Source organism: Neltuma alba, unplaced genomic scaffold (genome assembly GCF_004799145.2).
Source record: "Neltuma alba isolate B1F8T4 unplaced genomic scaffold, ASM479914v2 tig00013372_pilon, whole genome shotgun sequence".
Classification (NCBI taxonomy): domain Eukaryota; kingdom Viridiplantae; phylum Streptophyta; class Magnoliopsida; order Fabales; family Fabaceae; genus Neltuma; species Neltuma alba.
Window position 1 is genome coordinate 191195 of NW_021637635.1, and position 18447 is coordinate 209641.

The following is an 18447-nucleotide window of genomic DNA, read 5'->3' on the forward strand; positions in this document are numbered from 1 at the left end:
AACGTCTTTTATTAAAATATTAAATTTGTTCTGTGAATTTTTTAAATGGAAGGTCTAGCTTATTAGATGTCAACTCAACGAATCCATATCATTGCCATGATTTTTGGTTGGGGATTATTTTAATTTAAAGCGCATGGAGAGCCCAGAATAAGAATCCCACAATTCGAGTGGAGTCAGGCTAGATCATATGGCACTCAACTAAATTAGAACGTAAACAAAGATTTTGGGAACTCCTGGACATTATAAAAGGCGCCCTTTGATCATTTCCATGCGTGTCACAGAAATACTCGAAATCTGTGAGGAATTGCTTCCTCTAAACAAATATATGCACACGACAAGTCAAAATATGTGGAGCTTGAATCCTGAAAGAGAGCAGCCGGACAACACAGGAACCCATAAACGACCTCTTCCTCTTCCCTTTGCAAAACTTGCAGAGATTTACCCTCCTGGTTTTCTCAGAAAGGTAACAGACACGATCCATGCCTTCTAGGAAAGGAATATGGTATAGATTATGAGGAACATATGATCATCATTGTTTGGGTTGATGCAATACATATTAATATATTATGTTATGACAGGTATTGGCAGAGATTATAGGAACATATCTGTTGGTGTTTGTGGCAAGTGGGGCGGCTGCTCTGAATGCTTTTGATGAGCAGAAAATATCAAAACTAGGAGCTTCACTTGCAGGAGGATTCGCTGTGATTGTGGTGATCCATGCCATCGGACACATATCTGGCGCTCACATGAACCCAGCAGTGTCCTTAGCTTTTGCTGCTGTGAGGCATTTTCCATGGAAACAGGTAGTTACATGTTCACTGCTAATCGCTGTAATTTGAGCTTCTAAAGGTATTAATTTTTCAACGTAGATGGGTTTTTGTTTTTGTGAGGCATGTAACGTGCTTCTTGGTCGAATCAAAGCATAACAATAGCCTCTGCCTCTGCCTCATCGCCAATAGCCTGGGGTTTCCGATTTGTTTTTGTTTGGGGCCACGTCCTACCTGGATGGACCTCACCAATTATTGCAGTTAATAAATTAACAATCATAAAGCGCCTCTTGGAGAACATGTGCTGACATTAACTAATATCTTCCGCACGACCACAAGCCCACAGCATGCGTATCCACCTTATCCTGTAATACGAAAAGACGCCTGCTTTGTAGTTGGAAGGTAGGGAGAAAGGAAGTTTTTTTTTTTTTTTAGGGGGGTGGGGGGGTGGGGTGGGGGGAGTTACGTCGAAGGTAGCAAGTTTAATTCTACATATAACTTTAGATGGCCATTGTCTCTATCTCTGTAAATTAGGGGCGAAAACCAGATAGAAAGGAAATAACTCCGCCACCAGGAAGAAAGCCAGTTGTAGTCTTTGTTCATGGAGGCTTAGGCAGAACCCATTCGGTTCCCATAGTAGAAGCCAAACTGACCGATTTCTGTTTATGGGTCACCTGTTGTATTGTAGGGTTCTAGGGATTAGGGAATATCCTTAGGTCCTATTTGGTACGAAACATTAAAAATGAGTAATAGGGATTGAGATTGAAAGTGTAAAACTATATTAAAAAAGTGTTTAGCATGAGTAATTGTATGATACTTAGGATTAGACAAACGTATATATATGTGGGATTGGAGAATATCATGAGGGGAGGTAGTATTCTCCAATCCTATCTATATGGAACTACGTAATCTCATGTGATAAGAAATCACTCATGCTAAGCATCCTTTTAACACATGTTTTTAATATCAATTCTAATTCTTATCCCTCATTTTTAATACTCCGTATCAAATGTAATCTCAGATCATTAATCATCTATTACTGTCCATGCAGGTTCCAGTATACGTGGCAGCACAATTGACAGGAGCCATTTCTGCCTCTTTTACTTTGCGGTTGATATTGAACCCTATAAGACAGCTGGGGACGACCTCACCTTCTGGAAGTGATGTCCAGGCTCTCGCCATGGAGATGGTGGCGACGTTCACTATGATGTTCGTCGCCTCCGCCGTGTCAACTGATGCAAAAGCTGTAAAATCACCTTACATTCATCCAAATCTGCTTCTTTTAAAACATACTACTATTACCATCATTTTACGCTAGTCCCCCCAAAAAATTCACATTATTGCACCTCCACTTAAATGTATTTCACTTAACAGGTTGGAGAACTCGCGGGAGTTGCAGTAGGCTCTTCAGTATTCATAGCAGGCATCCTTGCAGGGTAAGCAGTGGCATTGTACACACACCCACATGCACCTTTTTTTTTTGGAAAAAAAAATGAAGGCACCCCTCAAAACAGATAGGTAAAGCTAATGGCGGTTCGCTGGCCATGCAGACCTATATCAGGGGGATCAATGAACCCAGCAAGAACACTTGGTCCTGCAATAGCAAGTGGATCCTATAAAGGACTTTGGGTCTATCTGGTTGGACCAGTTTTTGGGGCACTTTTGGGAGCATGGTCTTACATTACTATTAAAGAGACGGATGAGTCAGCTCCAGCCAATTCACTGCTATCATTTCCATTCGAGCTACACTCAAAGAATAGGGAAACTGAACAAGTTAAAAACCAAGACAGGCCACAAATCATGAGTGATAATAAAGTTCAAAACCCAGCCACGGCACTCTCAATACTGGATATCGAAAGATCTCTCAATGGTGTATCATTCGATTCTTGAGTTCATTTATCATTTAGCTACTATATACTGATGAAACGCGTTCTGCATACGACTACAATATAGGCAGCACGACTAACAGATAAGAAACCTACTTTTCAAAAACATGCAAGAGTTTACAAATCTGATGGAGCAGTCTTTCATTTATGTTTCCATAGGTTCGTACTATGCGAAAAGGTCAGTTACAGCAGTAATATGTTACATCAATTAGAGCCCGTATATATAAATAACAATAATACAATATTATGCAAAACTAGTACATGAGACAGCAATGAAGCATCTCCTATATACAGCATCATTAGTGACAAATCCCATCAAGCAGCTTTTTTACATGCTCCAAAACTTCCTGGATTTATAGTAATGCTTTTAGTGCAACTATATCAGACTTGTAAATCCCAACTAGTCGATTTGCCAGCTCAAACATATTGTTCCTGAGACTGTTCAAGGCAAAATATAACATGGTAAGTACAATAATCATCATCAGCTGCACCAAGAATCATCCTAAATAGAACCTTGAGGTGAGCAACCAACCAACCTTATGATAATGAACTTGTCCTTTACATAATGCCCCACAATAGATACGTTCTTGAAATCTATCACACCAAATAACCCATTAAATTAATTATAATGCAAATGAAAAAACGCATTTAATGAATTGAGCAACAAGGTTACATAAAGTGGGGTAGGCTTATAATGATGAAGAGCAAAAACAAGCGCCAATGACCTAAGAGTCTGCAAGTAAATGAAAGAATTTAAACAGCATGCTATTACATGTTAGCCCAGAAAATGGAAGACATGCTCATAAAAACATAATTTGAAATGCTCATAATTTGAATCAAATCAAAAATTAAGTCCCAACAAGTTTGATAACTAAACTTTTCACCACCAGATAAATTTGCAATATTCTTCCAGCTTTTCTCTGGCGGTCTAACACTGAACACAACACCTTCAGAGAAAGGATCCAAAGAATCCACTTGTTCAAGTTCAGCATCGGCTCCAAGTGTGATCATCTGCAAGGCGCAAAAGAGGAGTTGCGTGCTAATTGTCACAACCCTACAAGGTGCGTGCACAAGACAGTTCAATGAGGCATAAACGAGCAAGGAGAGCCAAATAAAAGATCCATGGCTAAATAAAGGAGCATTGATCGGAAAATTCTGAAAAAGGAACTAAACCAGACACTTCAATGGAAATGTTCTCTAGATCCAGAACCATATTGCCAGCAATGCAAAATCAGATTGGCATGCAAATCATGCCAACCTGTGGGAATAAGGGTCAAACTGTGATAGAATTTACGAGTACAACAATTTAAACTAAGGAAAATGAGTAATCAGCATGTCCTTTTTAAATATATATATATATATATATATCAAAAGGGTTTGAAGATTGTGTATGTGTGAGAGGGGGAGAGCAAGTGAGTGAGTGTCTCTGTGTGTGTGTGTGTGTGAGAGAGAGAGAGAGAGAGAGAGAGAGAGATGATCTAAAACCTGATGCATTTCTTTCAACTTTAAAGATGTGGCATTAAATCCTGCCATAATTTCATCCAATCTGAAATAACAAATTCAGTTAAGGTTATTGCCACAAAAGGATGCATGAAGTGAATACGAAGAACAAAAGAGTTTGAAGACCTTATCTTCCTCTGTTTTGAGTGATTTTGTTAAGTTCCTCAATCAGGTCATTGTAAAACAATACCTTTTCACGATATCTGATAATCAAAAGTAAGTTTATCAATGCAAGTTCCCAAGGAAAGATGATAGAAAAAATAAACTTGGAAACTCGTACTCTGAAATTGAATCAAGATTTGGATTCATCTCCTTCATCTGTGCTTCAGCAATGCCACCATTCCAAGGGCCTTTTTCAGACCACAAGATTCATTAAGATGATCTTCAGCCATTGTAGCCTGAACCTTCTCATGATCCACCAAATCAACTTGAATTCCGCGACAAATTTAAAATCTCATAGAACCTTGAGAATATAAGACTATATATTCCATGTAATTACCAAATGACATACTGTTCCAGATGCTTTTGAAGAGATGTTTGCAATTCATCAAGTCTTTTCTTGTAACCCTTCCCCTTCATTTCCAATTCCTTGTATTCTCTCTTCATGTCTTTCAATTTAAAGTCAGCGTCAACGTGGGAAATCATTGCTTCCAAGATAAATTCATGCTACAAAGTAACATGAAATCAAAAGAAAACACCCACAAGAGAAAGTACCTCAGAAGCACGCAATTCTTCTACTGTTTTCTTCACCTGATCGTATTCACATTTTGCTTCATCCAAGACTTCTGTGTTTTTCAAGCATCTGTACAGCAGAAGTAATATATACATGACACGAAAAGATATGTTGCATTGTTTACTCTGCATATTATTGTGTCAACGCAACTTTATATAACCATAAGAAAGGCAAACCTCGTGTTTTCTTAAAATTTTCTCGCACCACAAATGCTTTCTGTTCTATTTCTTGAGGTAGCCTTTGACTTTTGTTTCTCCTCACCTAGCCGTTCTCTCTCCTTCTTAGATTCCTCAATTCCTTTAGTCAACTTCTTAATCATATTTTGTCCTGTCTCTATTTGGAATTTGTGGCGTTAATCTCCAAGTTATTCTTAACAATATCCTAGCAATTGAATGCCATTAGCACATACATCATGTCAAATTTATCTGAAGATTGTTCTCACTGTAGTAGATGCTTACTGATTGAATTGTCTCGGCCTCTGACTTCTGTAGTTTCAATCTTTCACCCCCAGCATTTTCAGTATCTCTCTGAAGCTTCAAAGCCTCTAAAAAAAAAAAAGGTGGCGTTAGACTTTGACATTTCAATAGGGCTCTTTAGGATTCAACCCATTGGTACCAGTTCAACGCTTTGCCTTCTAGGCACACTATGGCTGCCTCTAGCTTCTCATCTTCTCCTATTGCATTGACGCGGAAGTACCTTTCGACTCTAAAGAACCAGCTGAGGGGGTCTTCACCAGCAAAAAGTGGTAACTCCAACTTCCTATACCTTCTGTGTCTTTCTCTCTTCCTCGGTGGCTGTCGGCTTCATCCTCCCCTTGCATGCCTGCTGGTTTGTGAGCGTTTGGGTCGGCTACGGTTTTCTGCAAGTGTTCCAGAGTCGTATCCATCCTCAAAATCATCTCTTGGAGGATGCTCATGTTTCTCCGTAGTCCCCCTGCCTTCTCATTCATTTCCTCTCTCAACTCCTGCACTTCCGTCTTAGACTTCTCCCCCGTTCTTCTCAGCTGCTGGCCGCTGGATCTAGCTGCTCCGATATCAAAATGATAGGTCCTGGAAAATATATTCCAATAACAGAGCAAAACAATAGAGAAACAACACAAGGAAGTGGGGAAATACTGAGATTTTGATCATGATAGCAAAATAACTGAATCAGTGTTACAATGGACTCTCAATGATTCAGATCAAAATCCTGTTCCCTAATGCAAACACAGCAATCGAAAGAAACCAACCAAGCCCAAGCAAGGTCCAACTGACCTCCCGTGAGCACCAGTCCTCACAAGTGCATCACACTCCAGAAAGAAAACATCGTACCCCCAAAAGAAAGTCCTTTCCTTAATATAAGCAGCAGCAAAAGTAACCAGAAGAGCCCTATTGAAATGTCAAAGTCTAACGCCACCCTACCCCTCATTCCTTAAACGTCAATGTCCCTTAGACTTTGCTTTTATAGGTCTGACCACAAACAGTAGCTCTATCATAACGTAACCTTACTGAGAATGTGAAGCAAGCATTACCCCCTTCTGTGTTTTAGCTAACCCCCTTTCCAAGGCTGTGGCAGCTTTCTCTGAGGCCTGGTATCGCTGCCCTGCATCGAGGATACTTGGGCGAATGGTATTCAATGCATTAGAAATCCCAGAAAATTCCTTCTCAGCATTTGAAACAGCTTCTGCAGACACACAGCCAGGTCGAATTTATGTCCCCATTTTTCCACCACGCTGCTTACTGCCTCCACGACTCATTGTTCCAGATTTTTAAAAAAGTGCACCATCTAGAGTAACAACTCGGCGAAAATCATTGTTTCTACCATGTGCAATACGTATTGCCCACAATTAGAAGAGAAAAACACGTTACTTCATATTTTTCCTCACTGAAAAGAACAGTTACAAATATATTGTGAAACGTAAGTCCCAGGAAATAATTATTATCTCCTTGTTTTTTCTGCTAATGAACTTCATGGTATAGACATGCAAGCAAATTCGGAGCAACAAAGATTGAACAAGCAACAAAATTTGTCATCAGCCAATAGTCTAAACTAGAGACTCATATCAACAAGTCTATAGGAGGAATTTTCACGGATGAAACTAGGCATTACGATTTAAAGATAATAATAGAAGAGAAAATCTATTAAGAAATGGATCCTGATCTGGTAAAGATCATTAGCTACGACTGTGTTCCCTTGTGCGGCAAAGAAAGCAAGTTTCATTCTCTCATCTTGAACTTTCACTAAATCGTAAAGGCGTGGAACTCCCTCTGGGTTGCTTGCGTTCTGTTTTAACTTTGGAAGAAAATCGACTTGTTTCTCCCGGATAAGAAAACAAGAAAACAATGTCGTCTACAACTATAAAAAAATAAGCACTTTCAAGTATTATCAGTATATCCGGAAAAAAATTGAACAACGTATATCAAAACTATTAGAACAAACTAAGACATGACTGGTCCCTGATTTCGTATTCAATCAAGAGCACATTTAGATCAATTAAAACATAGTATCATTTAAAAGAGTGGACCATCGGTTGCTTCCATTCCCGTACTCAGAATTAAATTGCTCGACCGAGTGGACTTTCCTTTATAAATTTATAAATATAAATTAACCAATATTAAGTATTACATTCTTGAAGATGGCCTTCTTAAAAAAATTCATAGCTGAGAATCAGATAATTAAATTTGTCGGTTTAAAACATCCATCGACATCTGAATCTCCAACATTTTTGGGTGGGGGAAGGGGGGTGGATGTCTGAATCTTCTCTTCCGCAGGGGGAAAAGTTAAGCGACTTTGAAGTTAGTTACACGGATATTTAAGGTATAATAAGCAGATTGAACAGCCATTAGTCTCAAGGCTAAACAAGCAGAGGCCTGTGGATTTAAATTCATCTCTTTTTCCCCATAAAATCTACAAGATCAGCTGAGAGCCCAACTTAAAGAGAAAAACACTACTATCGATACGCTTCATGATGAAAACATAGACAGTACCAATATACATCTTAAAAGTTTTAATAGGAAAACTAAGTAATTAAAGATTTCATCATGTTCCCTGAACTATAGTCGTCATTCGTACTTTGCGATTTAGCAACAGGTCAAGGCGTCAAGCATAAGCTTGACGTGTATATACTTATTCATATACAGAAATCATAGGAAGCCAATTGACTTATGAATAGTATCTAGCCTGAGTTAGATTTTGTGCATAGCAGGGAGAATAATCCACTCGTTAAATTAAATTATACCCGAAACAAGAAAATGATGTTTAACATACGTCTCAGGGGAACAATATATGAAAGCACCACCTGCTTGTTCCACGCAATTGATGAATGAAGTCAGATAACGTAATCCATAAAAGCCTTTCCAAGAGAGTTCCTTTCCAATAATAGGCAGCACAGATGTTTAGCACTAAACTTTTTTCCAAATATGAATATATATTGTCACTACTGCCGCGAGGCGATTATACGATTGGCATGAAAGCAGCTAATTACTGATTAAATAATCTCTCATTATATATACTTTTGAGAGCATATCATCATGAAAGAAAAACCAACTTTAATTTTATTGTTAACGTGCCACATAACCAGGTATGTGTAAGCAGAGGAAAGAGAAATGAATATTGTGTGGAAGCAAGACATAAAAATGGGGAGAGAAAAAAGTGGAAGAAGAAGACAAGATAAAGAAAGGAGCTGTCGGTGGGGGGCTGCTTTGTCTTAAATTTAGGATAAACCTCAGACGAGAAGGAGATGGCGTGGGAGAAAATAGAAACCGAGGGAAGGGCAGAGTGATAAATGAGCAGCCTTTGCGGAACAGAAAGCAGAAGAAACCAAGGAAATGGAGAGATATGTAGAAGAGACGAAGAGACAGAGCATGTGGCAGAAAGGTTTTGTTACGCGTCCCGCAGCCGCATAGTTCATCATTTGCCATATGGAACTCTGAACCTAACAGGTTCAGGAAGCCTTTAGTTTTTATCTCCCCTTTAACATTTTCGACTCTTCTCACCTCTTGGATAAGTACTGGTCACTCGCCTGCGTTTCCTCTGCACTGAAGTTCTCATTTCTGGAAGCCAGAGAAAATTAGGGTGAGAGAACAACAGCTTGGAGTACTATATATAGTTTTCATATTTTTCCTTCTTTTTCCTTCTCTCTTTCTCTCAGTCTTTTAGTTTCTATATTTATCCGGTACTCAAATTTGATTGTTCATATTCTCTCGTGGTTTGGTGGCTAGGCCATATCTGGCTACGAGTCTTCAGCCTCTAGGCAGCTGATTTCGATATATAAAGCAGATAACTGCTGCACTTGCTTTAACTTTTTTTCTTCGGGGCCTCGCAGAATATTTTCCTTCATCCTCTGTTATTAATTTTCTTTTTTCATTTCTTACATTTCGAAGCTTAGCTTGTGTGGAGATATATATGAACTGGGTTTTTTTTTTTTGGCCAAACATGAACTGGGTTCTGACGCTTAATTTGTTTAATTTCTTCCCTTTATTCATGAAGTGGTGTGAATGTTTTAAGATACATTTGGTATGAGAAAAGAGGAGGAAAAAAATTTTAATAACCTCAATTTAAAAAAATTGAAGAAGTGAAGTTAAAAACTTTTTGATTAATTTTTCTTATTCTTTTATTTTATATTTTTTATTAAAATTTTATAATCTTAATTTTTAAAATTTTTTTAAATCGAGTTGATTAAAATTTTTTCCTTCCCCACACACCAAACATAAAACATATGGCTAGAGAAGGTCATTCACGTCTATTTGCATGCCAGTGGAGAGATTTATTATAAGAGAGTTTTATCTTTCTTCCTCCTTCTTACACATATACTCTGTTTTGCACGATGAGTTTAACTAAATGCGGTTCATGATGACTTGCGCATGTCTGAAATAGGGGTTTTTGAAAAAGTTTGTGTGTGTGTGTAATAGAAACTTTGTCCTTTTCAACTTAAACTTGTGAAGCGGTGTACGCTTGGCTTTCAGTGTGTGTTAGTTTGATCAGATGACGTGAAGGCACCATTATTAGGACCTTTGCACCGTTCTCAACAAAGATATCCATATCCGATCCATATCTATATAAAAGAGATTCTTCTTTCTGTTTAACGAATACCTTAACTTTATAAACATGCTTTTCATGCCTGAGGAAAGATCGACATGGAAGATTACATCACTATCCGTCCTGAAAAGCTTCTGACCAACCCAACCGATCTGGCATCTCGTTCGTCTGGCCCAAGCCACATTGCGATTCTGATGGATGAGATAATGAGTGCAGCCATGGAGGCTGATGGGTCCAAGAGCTCTGCCGCCGCAGGCAATGATAAGGACAAGGTCCAGAAACCGCAGGAAGGAGGAGGCGGCGGCGGGCCAAGAGCGGAATGTCGTTTCTGTCACGACGAGGACTGCGTCTCCAGATTTGATACGCCTTGCCGTTGCAGTGGCACTTTGAAGGTTTATATATATACTTCTATTTATATATATATTTAATGTCCCTCTACATAAACATGTGTACGTATACAATTGCGTTATAAATTACGATTATAGTGATAATTATTATATATATTGTGCGTTCGAGTTTTTGACTTCGTCAAACTTTCATTTTTCTTGTCTACTCATTAATTATTAACAAGTAGCCTGTGTTGATCACTAAAATGATGGCCATTTTTCTTTTTCTTTTTTTTGGGTGTATTCCCCATCTCCGTCCCGTTTTCGTCAATCAGCTTTATTAATTGCCAAGTGCTCAAGATGCATAACAAAGGCGTTAGTAATTAATTTCTTTGGAGGTCTTCCAGTGGATCATTTGGACATGAAGTCTTTCTAACAGACCGACGGAAGTAAAACTAAACTTTTAGTCCAGACAGCAGCTCATTCTCACATTATGAAGTATAATATCCATCTTGCTTGCGACTGCTTTAAAAAAGTCATCTTTGGTGTATTATTGAATATTTTTTGAACGCAAAACTAATATGCTAAGTTTACTGTATGATCTTGGTTATTTTTTTCACTGAGCAGTTATTGTTAAACCATAACGTAGTTTGACTTTATATCTACGACAGAGATATGTACAACAATAAACTTCTTACACTTTGTCCTCTTCATCACATGCCCTAGTATGCTCACAGGAGTTGCATCCAGAAATGGTGCAATATCAAAGGGGACACCATTTGTGAGATCTGCCGCCAGGTAAGGACTGGACCGGATTATATCTCTCATGGGCAAGGACACCATCGTCCTACAAGAGAATTAATCCAACTACTACACACACGTTCACCAACCTCTGTGCATATATAGCAGCTACGTGTGTTAATCATGTTAAAATCCTGATCCATCCTATCATGATTTGGATCGGATATGCAGCCCTACGGTCCAGGTTATGCTGTGACGCATCGGAGCTCTTCCAATAACGACGAGGATGATGAGAGGTCAGTTACAGCTTTACATGTCTTTAACATCATTACAGATCTCTCATGCGTTGTTGCGCCGGCACATTTTAATTACTTGCTGAGTTGGAATTGTTAATATTGCAGGGAAGGGTGGAGAATTCCGAGCACTAATGCACAGATTTATTCCCCGCTAACGCTGGCGGAAATGGCGACTGATCGCATGGCGGCAGCTCTGAATGAAGACTGTGACTTCAGACATCCCACTGGAGGTGTTTTGTGCGGAACCGGCGTCCTCATCGTAAGCCTTCATGCTCATCACCACTTTTAGTCTTTGATATTAACGCGTCCACAGCAACAACTCTTCATTCTGGGCCTACAACATGGATAAGCATCATCGTTCTTTGTATTATATGTTCATGTTATTTAAAATGGTAAAAATTAATCAACTTTATATCATACTTACTTGTACTCTTTCCTCATGTTAAGAAGACTTTTTTACAAAAAAATGGTTTTTAATTTAGTAATGAATTGCTCTTGCAGATTTTTATCGTGATGATTCTGAGGGACGTTTATTACTACAGGCCACCTCAGCAGCAGGACAAAATGTTCAATTACTTCATGTTTGTGAGTGTGGATGACAGACAATTCCATTGTTTTATCTATTTAGTTATTTACGTTTTACCTGTCGGCATTCAATATTGAAACATTGGCATCGCAGGGTCTGCTGCTTTCACTGCCTCCGTTCTACGTATTGTCCTTGATTTACGAGTGCGGGTAAATTGCTTTTCGCGGACGGTTGTGCGAGAATTCCTAGCTGCTACATGATTCTTTTCAATGGATAACTTTTATTACGATTTTGTGTTTATTTAGACTGTGGAGATACTTCCGAGAAAGGAACCGATCATAGTGACTTGTGCTCCAGGGAAGGGTCTGATTCTGCAACAAAATCAGGATCTGGGGACGAGTTGCAGATCAGAAATCATCCTTAAGAGTAATGCAGAGAACCTGAAGCTAAAGCGCACTAACTTATGGTCGGGACATATACGTATACAAATGGCCGTATGTGTGTGTGTAGATGTTCATATCCGCTTTTAATTGTGTTCGTTAATTAACAGTAACTATGGAATCAGTACGTTTGGTTGTAGATAAATATGGAGATGTAAGTACTTCTTCGTGCTGTGGTAGTAGTGAAGTAATTAAAATCTAGTTGTTGTTTGGTCGCATCAAATAAAAGGCGTTTGATACGATAATCTTGCGCAGTAAGTATTATACGACATAGGAACTGAGCGGAGGTTGTAAAGCGGAAACCTCAGGGTTTCGATCTAACATTCGGCTCAGTCACTGGGCCTAGTCATAATACGAATGCCAAATATTGGCCCAGCCCAAAAGTGTTGTAAATTTAATCGTTTTGTCGCTCCTTTTCATCTCAGATGGGCCCCAGAGTGCGCAAGCATGCTCTACCAAATCCCGTGTTTTTCATGAACAGAAGCAGCAGCATAAATCTCAAGCATTTGAACCCTCCTGGTGTAGGGTCGACCAATTATAAAAGAGGGATAATAATATCTTGACACTTTCTCTGCTAAAGTTATCCAAGTCAATTTTATCCATTTCTTTCTGTTTCCCCCTTTCTACTTTTTTCCTGGATCTGTAGAACATTGATTCAATAATACTTTTATGAAGTATATGTTAATATTAAATATGAGCATTAACCAGAGGGAAGAATAGAGTAAATTGAAAAATTCGTGAATCCTTACATTCGTTAAGTTGTTTGACTATTTCCCCTCTCATTCTTTTAACTAGCGAGGCCGGAACATCTAAGCACGCAGAAGCGTTGCAATGAGTTTCATTTGTTGGCTTTTAGAACATCCGGGTTCCTCTGATTAGTTTATTTCCCCTTGTTAAGTTTATTCATTTGCAGTTGATTATGCCCAATTCCATTTGTTAATTCAAGCTCGACACTGTCTTGTAGTGCATCTAAAAAGGCCATTGCTCTGATTCTTAGATGTTATGGGCTACAACAAACTATAATTTGCCGGAAACAAAGCGAGTGGAAATATATAAAATATCATCAGCAGTTTCATAGATAATAGTGATAGGACTGGGCCACTCTCATCGAAGGCGAAGCCTTATGGAGTGACAACATAACAGAGGAGTCTATGATTAGGTTGACTAAAACAGGAGACATCCTCGAGCACAACAAAACATTTAAGAGAGCAAAAAGAGCAAACCATGTGAGAATGTGAAAGAAATATGTTGGTGGTTGTGGTAGTAAGCTATTGTCATAACGGGTGACAAGCAAGGGACACAACACAAGCGGAAGGATATTTGAGGTGGGTGAAATCGTAGAACTATGGCCTAAGGGCACTTGGGTCCTCCTTCCTTGGTCTTCCAGTTGTTGTAGCAAGGGCACACGGCTTTGTTCCCATAATACCCCGGGGGCACGCACAGGCACTTCCTGCAGCACTTCTGACAGAAGAACATGCATGGCTTCCTGTACTGAGTCTGGCCGCACCTCCTATTGCATTGCGACGGGCATTCTGGTCATATCACACAAAACTTTAGTTAGTTTTCGTCCGCCTTCACCTCTTTTTATGCACTCTGGTCAAACACTGCAGCTTTTCACAAGCCCAACTTTGACTACAGTCCAAGTAAATTTGACCGATAATCGAGGATAAAAACGTCCTTCTAAATATTTGATTCTTTTCAAAGAAACAGAAAACTACCCCGCAACTACTTGGTGGATTTGAGTGCAAAAAATTAAAAAATTGTTCCTTTTCACCTTCCATGGATTAGAAAGGCTGCTCACAGTCACGGCAGAGAAAATGAAGCGAAGCAAAAAACAGGAGTGAACTTTACTTACGGTAGCTCTTGAGACTGCCGGGTCCATACGGGCTTCGTCCCTGGAAACCCACAGTTAAGCAGCACAAGAACATTAGAAAACACAAAATGATTCTTCACACCAAAGCCGACAGAAAAAAACCAAAAGACAAGATCAGGCCGGGTTACCTTGTTATCATAGAAGTTGCCTCCTTGCCCATGAGCTGCCATGACCTGCAAAAAGATGAGGGATACTACAATGTGAGAAAAGGGGGGGGGGCTTCGCAACATAAAGTGCCTTGAAAATGTGAGATTTACCAGAGTCTGAAGCATGGAAATGGCAATGAGAGCTAAGATCAAAGCAGCGAGGAACTTAGCCATGGCCGTTCTTGAAGAATCCTCCCGATTCAGCAAACCGCGTATATAAAGCAAGGGGAGGACGGGGCTGGTGGGATCTCTGAACCCAGAGTGTGGGGGTATATATAGGAACTTTGAGCGGTGGGATTCAGCCGCAGAATTAATCAGGTGCATGCATTCACAGAGTTAGCATGCGTCGCCACAAGTTAGAACATGACACGTGTATGGGCCCAGATTCAAAGGTGTGGCAGCAAGGCTGAGGTTGAGATTCGTACGCCCGTATTGTGGGTGGGGATTTGAATAAGAAAATAAGGGTAGGAATAATATTGGTTGGGCTCGAACCATTCATTTATGACTGAATAGTATTCTAATTATAAATGACAGGCCACTTAGTGTGGCGGTGTGGCCCAGTGGAGAAGCTAATGAACTGGGAATGCAGACTGCACATGCTAGCAATTTGCCGCGCTTTAAACTACAAGCGGAGAGTGGGCCCCAAATAAACCCCAGTAGGGGAAAACAAATTAATTATGGCGAGTTCTTCTGCATTGTTTTGTTTAGTTTCTTGTCCTAATACTGCTTTCTAGAAATGGGAAATACATAGTGATAATTTTTTGCCCGGATACAGTCGTTCTGCTGCATGGAAAGATTAATATATGGTGCTGGAAACCATGTGTTGAATTTAATTTCGATGGCTATACAGGCGGCATGGAATATTTTATTCAAATGTTGTATTTATGGTGAGGATGAGTTTCAAACGAGTCACTTAAATGGTGTACATTATTGGGGGGGAGGGGGTGGATCTAGAAAGAACAATCAGTTTTAATGTTTGTCTCTGTTTTCGGTTGTGATTACTTGTGGAGTAGTGTTATTCAGTCTTCATTAAAAAAGAAAGAATAGTCAGTGATGATAAGGAAGTTGTGGGCATATATGTATTCTGCAAGATAACCGGGTTTTGAAAAAGTGAACGGGACATGGAAGCTTATAAAAGCAGTCGGAGTGTGTGTGGGGCGGAAACTGCATGGATGAGGTACGCTGCATCGCGTAGATGTAAAAGTGAGTATGCGCGTTCATGGAAAGAGAAAAGGGGGAACTGAAAAGGACGAAAGGGAGGGTCATTAACAGTATTATAAGTAGCGAAGATGGGTTAGATGTGTGATTAGCTGAGTGGATTTGGATATAAGGGAAGGCAGCGGAGGGAGGGTTTGGGGGATTGGAAGAGCATGTGGGAGCATGTGAAGTTTACGATGCAAAACCTGACATGGAAATGAGTATATGGATCTCATCCTCCAATTAATGCATTTTGTGCCACTGAATATGCATTTATATATATATATATATATATATATATATCACCCTCGGGTCTCGAATATGGTATGTGCATCATGATCATAAAGAAGCCCGACAACAAGTGGGGATAAAAATGTCATACTGCCAACATTCAAATAAAATAATCAATTGGACAGTACACTTTAGAAATTAATTAAAATTGGTTAGAAATAACAGATATATAGATCTAAATGAGACTTATTTCTTTAATATATATTTATTTATGGAGATGGAATGGGCGAGTTTTTTTTTTTTTGGGTAACAGAATGAGCGAGTTGATTATTAATGCGGTTACAGAATAATAATGGACCGGCTAAAAATAAAAAAAATGCAGAAAATTAGAGACAAATTATTATTTTTATTGTTGTGTGTGTGTAAAGATTAAAGTGAGCAAGGGGGACATGTCATGAGATAACGGAGTCCCGGTGAGGCATGTGGGCACATGCCCCCTCTTCCCACTTCCCTCAGAAACAAATATCTTTCTTTCTTTTAATCAACAAATCTGCCACCCTAATCATTATCACCCCCATGTGCCTTTCTCCCTTCACTATTATCTTTTCAAACATGTTCACTTCCCTCCAGCGTAATGTTGGACACCGGCAGAAAGTCCAGCCCTCAGGGTCAGTGGGCTTTGCTTTGGGTCCTGCCTTAAATTCTAAACTGCCCCTGCCTCAGTATTACCGGTTGGGTTTCCTATTTTGGGGTGCACTTTGCTACAGAGCAGTCCAATCATTTTCTGGCGCTCAAAAATCAAAATAGCAAGTATTATTTACTATCTCCTATCCTAACATCTCATTTATAATCTATAAACGGGGTCTTATAATTAGGACCGAAGAAGGTACTGTATAAGTATATCCCTGCGATGTAATTTTCATTCAGCAAAAAGATGAAAATTCACCTATACTTTTATTTTTGCCTTTCCCCTTCATTTCCAGCCTGTAATTGTTCAATTCACTCAACTGGTGCAGCAAGCTTTGCATTTCAAAAGAAGATTGCGGGGGAATAATTAATTTATGGCACACACTAGTGTCGAGATTAAAGCACGGATTAATTGTTGCCATATATGTGTTTCCGTGCGGATAGGCCCGCTCTGTTCGCACATCTTACCATATGGCCGCAGAATAGCACTTGTTGGCCCAAAGAATCAGTTTACACCCACAAAGGAAATAAAATTCGTTGATAAAATATTTTATCAACCCGATTCCCAGAGGCGGAACGTGCTTGTTTCGCCGATCCTTGAAACGGCTCGTCTAGTTTCAGAATAGATTCATCTATTTGGACTTTGTTCACAACACAGGCTAATTGCAGGCTTGCCAGGCAAATAGAAGGCCCAACCACTGAGGCCGGAGTGGGCTTCAGCCGCAACAGTCTCTTTGCCCTGCGTAACCCAAATAAGTGATCAAGAAAGCTCAAGGAAGGGTGGTGATGGAGGGGGCATAATAATTGAGGCGGTCAAGGCAGAAGAAACATCAGAGTGGTGGGAGGTTAAGAGCAAGAAGGAAGCACAGCAAACAGAATGGCCAGTTCTTATAGTGACATTACACGAACTAATACCCACTTAACACAACACTCTCTTGCACTAGTAATTAATTCCACTCACTGCTTGATTTTACTGGTTCAAGCTCTCAAAACAAGCGTATGTAGGCCCAGAACAGCACTTGTTTTTCTCCATCAGAGACTACTCGGAATTGAACTCCCACCTTTGGGAAATTTGTACACCCTTCAAAGGCACAGTTAGGTAGAATTGTCAGATGCCATTATAAGGATTTATTTTCTTCATTATATTAGATTATATTGCGATACAATTCAATTTAGGCCGCTGTGGGCGTCTCACGATACACCCCTTCCTTACTACGAGAGGCCCACATATCCCACAGCTGTCATCGCCTTTTCTGTTTTGTTCTTTCCACTTCTGGGAATGAATTTGACCGCTAAATAAGTACAACCCTTCTTCCCAGGCCCCCCACCTCCTATTTTCATCATCTTCTTTTATCATCTAACATTTCAACCGCTACTTGATCTGTTTTGTTAAAAAACAATCGAAGGAGTAAGACGTTGGGAAAAGAAAGACCAGGGAGGGAGGAGTCAACGACGGGCTGAAGGATTTTAGTCTGTACTGCAAACTCTGTTCTTTAATTAGGTCCAGCTTGATTAATTAGCATCTGCTCTCCGTTGAACTGGAGAAATGAAAACCATGCATGCTTTAATTCAAAATTAACTTTTAGCATAATGGCTCGTTCTGATAAAAATATTGCTTTAATAGGGCGAGATTATCAAGCAAATCACAGCTGGCTTGCGGAAGCCCTGATTAGGGGTGCACATGGGCTGGGCTGGGCAGGGCAGAACCCCTGCCCGATGCCCAGCCCGAAACATGAACGGCTGCATTTGCAGCCCGCTGCCCGGCCCTGCCCATAGAAGCCCTAACCATTTTGGGCTGGGCATGGGCGGGCTGGGCAGGGCGGGCTTTGCTGCCCAAATGATGATGACCTACCGATATCACATGTAAAAAAAAACTTTCATCCATACCTAAAAATTACATTTCATAATTTTATATTTTCACACATTAAAATTATCCAAAAATAATTCAAAACAAGTCTTAGCAAATATCCAAATAAATAATATTCATAATCTATTTAGAACAAAACAACTCTCAAGATTGTAATTAAAGTCTTGAAATTCAAACGGTTTGCATTAATCTCTAGAAAGTTGAGAAAAGAATAA

At 39.6% G+C, this 18447-nt stretch overlaps 3 protein-coding genes and 1 pseudogene across 3 annotated transcripts; 2 read left to right on the plus strand and 2 right to left on the minus strand.

Annotated features, from left to right (window-relative positions):
* The first annotated feature begins 255 nt into the window (after positions 1–255).
* On the plus strand, positions 256–4021 carry LOC114736767 (aquaporin NIP2-1-like). The gene is made up of 5 exons (XM_028924633.1): positions 256–463; positions 579–803; positions 1819–2013; positions 2142–2203; positions 2318–4021. The coding sequence occupies exons 1-5, from the start codon at positions 269–271 to the stop codon at positions 2655–2657; spliced, it is 1017 nt and encodes a 338-aa protein (XP_028780466.1). The 5' UTR covers positions 256–268; the 3' UTR covers positions 2658–4021.
* LOC114736782 (structural maintenance of chromosomes protein 4-like) lies at positions 2969–9905 on the minus strand (annotated as a pseudogene).
* Positions 9906–10000: 95 nt separating this feature from the next.
* On the plus strand, positions 10001–12215 carry LOC114736784 (uncharacterized). Its single transcript, XM_028924652.1, has 6 exons — positions 10001–10294; positions 10955–11026; positions 11201–11265; positions 11371–11524; positions 11767–11878; positions 12097–12215. The coding sequence occupies exons 1-6, from the start codon at positions 10001–10003 to the stop codon at positions 12213–12215; spliced, it is 816 nt and encodes a 271-aa protein (XP_028780485.1).
* Positions 12216–13282: 1067 nt separating this feature from the next.
* LOC114736829 (gibberellin-regulated protein 4-like) lies at positions 13283–14478 on the minus strand. The gene is made up of 4 exons (XM_028924713.1): positions 14362–14478; positions 14233–14277; positions 14087–14126; positions 13283–13763 (listed from the first exon to the last, which is right to left on the minus strand). Exons 1-4 carry the CDS (start codon positions 14422–14424, stop codon positions 13582–13584), a joined length of 330 nt encoding a protein of 109 aa, XP_028780546.1. The 5' UTR covers positions 14425–14478; the 3' UTR covers positions 13283–13581.
* Positions 14479–18447: the final 3969 nt, after the last annotated feature.

What these genes read in the sequence shown, in the direction of transcription:
- LOC114736784 (XM_028924652.1), top strand. Translation starts at nt 10,001, where the DNA reads ATGGAAGATTACATCACTATCCGTCCTGAAAAGCTTCTGACCAACCCA. An exon ending in GTTGCAGTGGCACTTTGAAG is followed by an intron (nt 10,295 to 10,954) that starts GTTTATATATAT and finishes CACATGCCCTAG; the next exon opens with TATGCTCACAGGAGTTGCAT. An exon ending in TTTGTGAGATCTGCCGCCAG is followed by an intron (nt 11,027 to 11,200) that starts GTAAGGACTGGA and finishes TCGGATATGCAG; the next exon opens with CCCTACGGTCCAGGTTATGC.
- LOC114736767 (XM_028924633.1), top strand. Translation starts at nt 269, where the DNA reads ATGCGTGTCACAGAAATACTCGAAATCTGTGAGGAATTGCTTCCTCTA. An exon ending in CTCCTGGTTTTCTCAGAAAG is followed by an intron (nt 464 to 578) that starts GTAACAGACACG and finishes ATGTTATGACAG; the next exon opens with GTATTGGCAGAGATTATAGG. An exon ending in GGCATTTTCCATGGAAACAG is followed by an intron (nt 804 to 1,818) that starts GTAGTTACATGT and finishes CTGTCCATGCAG; the next exon opens with GTTCCAGTATACGTGGCAGC.
- LOC114736829 (XM_028924713.1), bottom strand. Translation starts at nt 14,424, where the DNA reads ATGGCTAAGTTCCTCGCTGCTTTGATCTTAGCTCTCATTGCCATTTCC. An exon ending in TTTCCATGCTTCAGACTCTG is followed by an intron (nt 14,278 to 14,361) that starts GTAAATCTCACA and finishes ATCTTTTTGCAG; the next exon opens with GTCATGGCAGCTCATGGGCA. An exon ending in CGGCAGTCTCAAGAGCTACC is followed by an intron (nt 13,764 to 14,086) that starts GTAAGTAAAGTT and finishes TGATATGACCAG; the next exon opens with AATGCCCGTCGCAATGCAAT.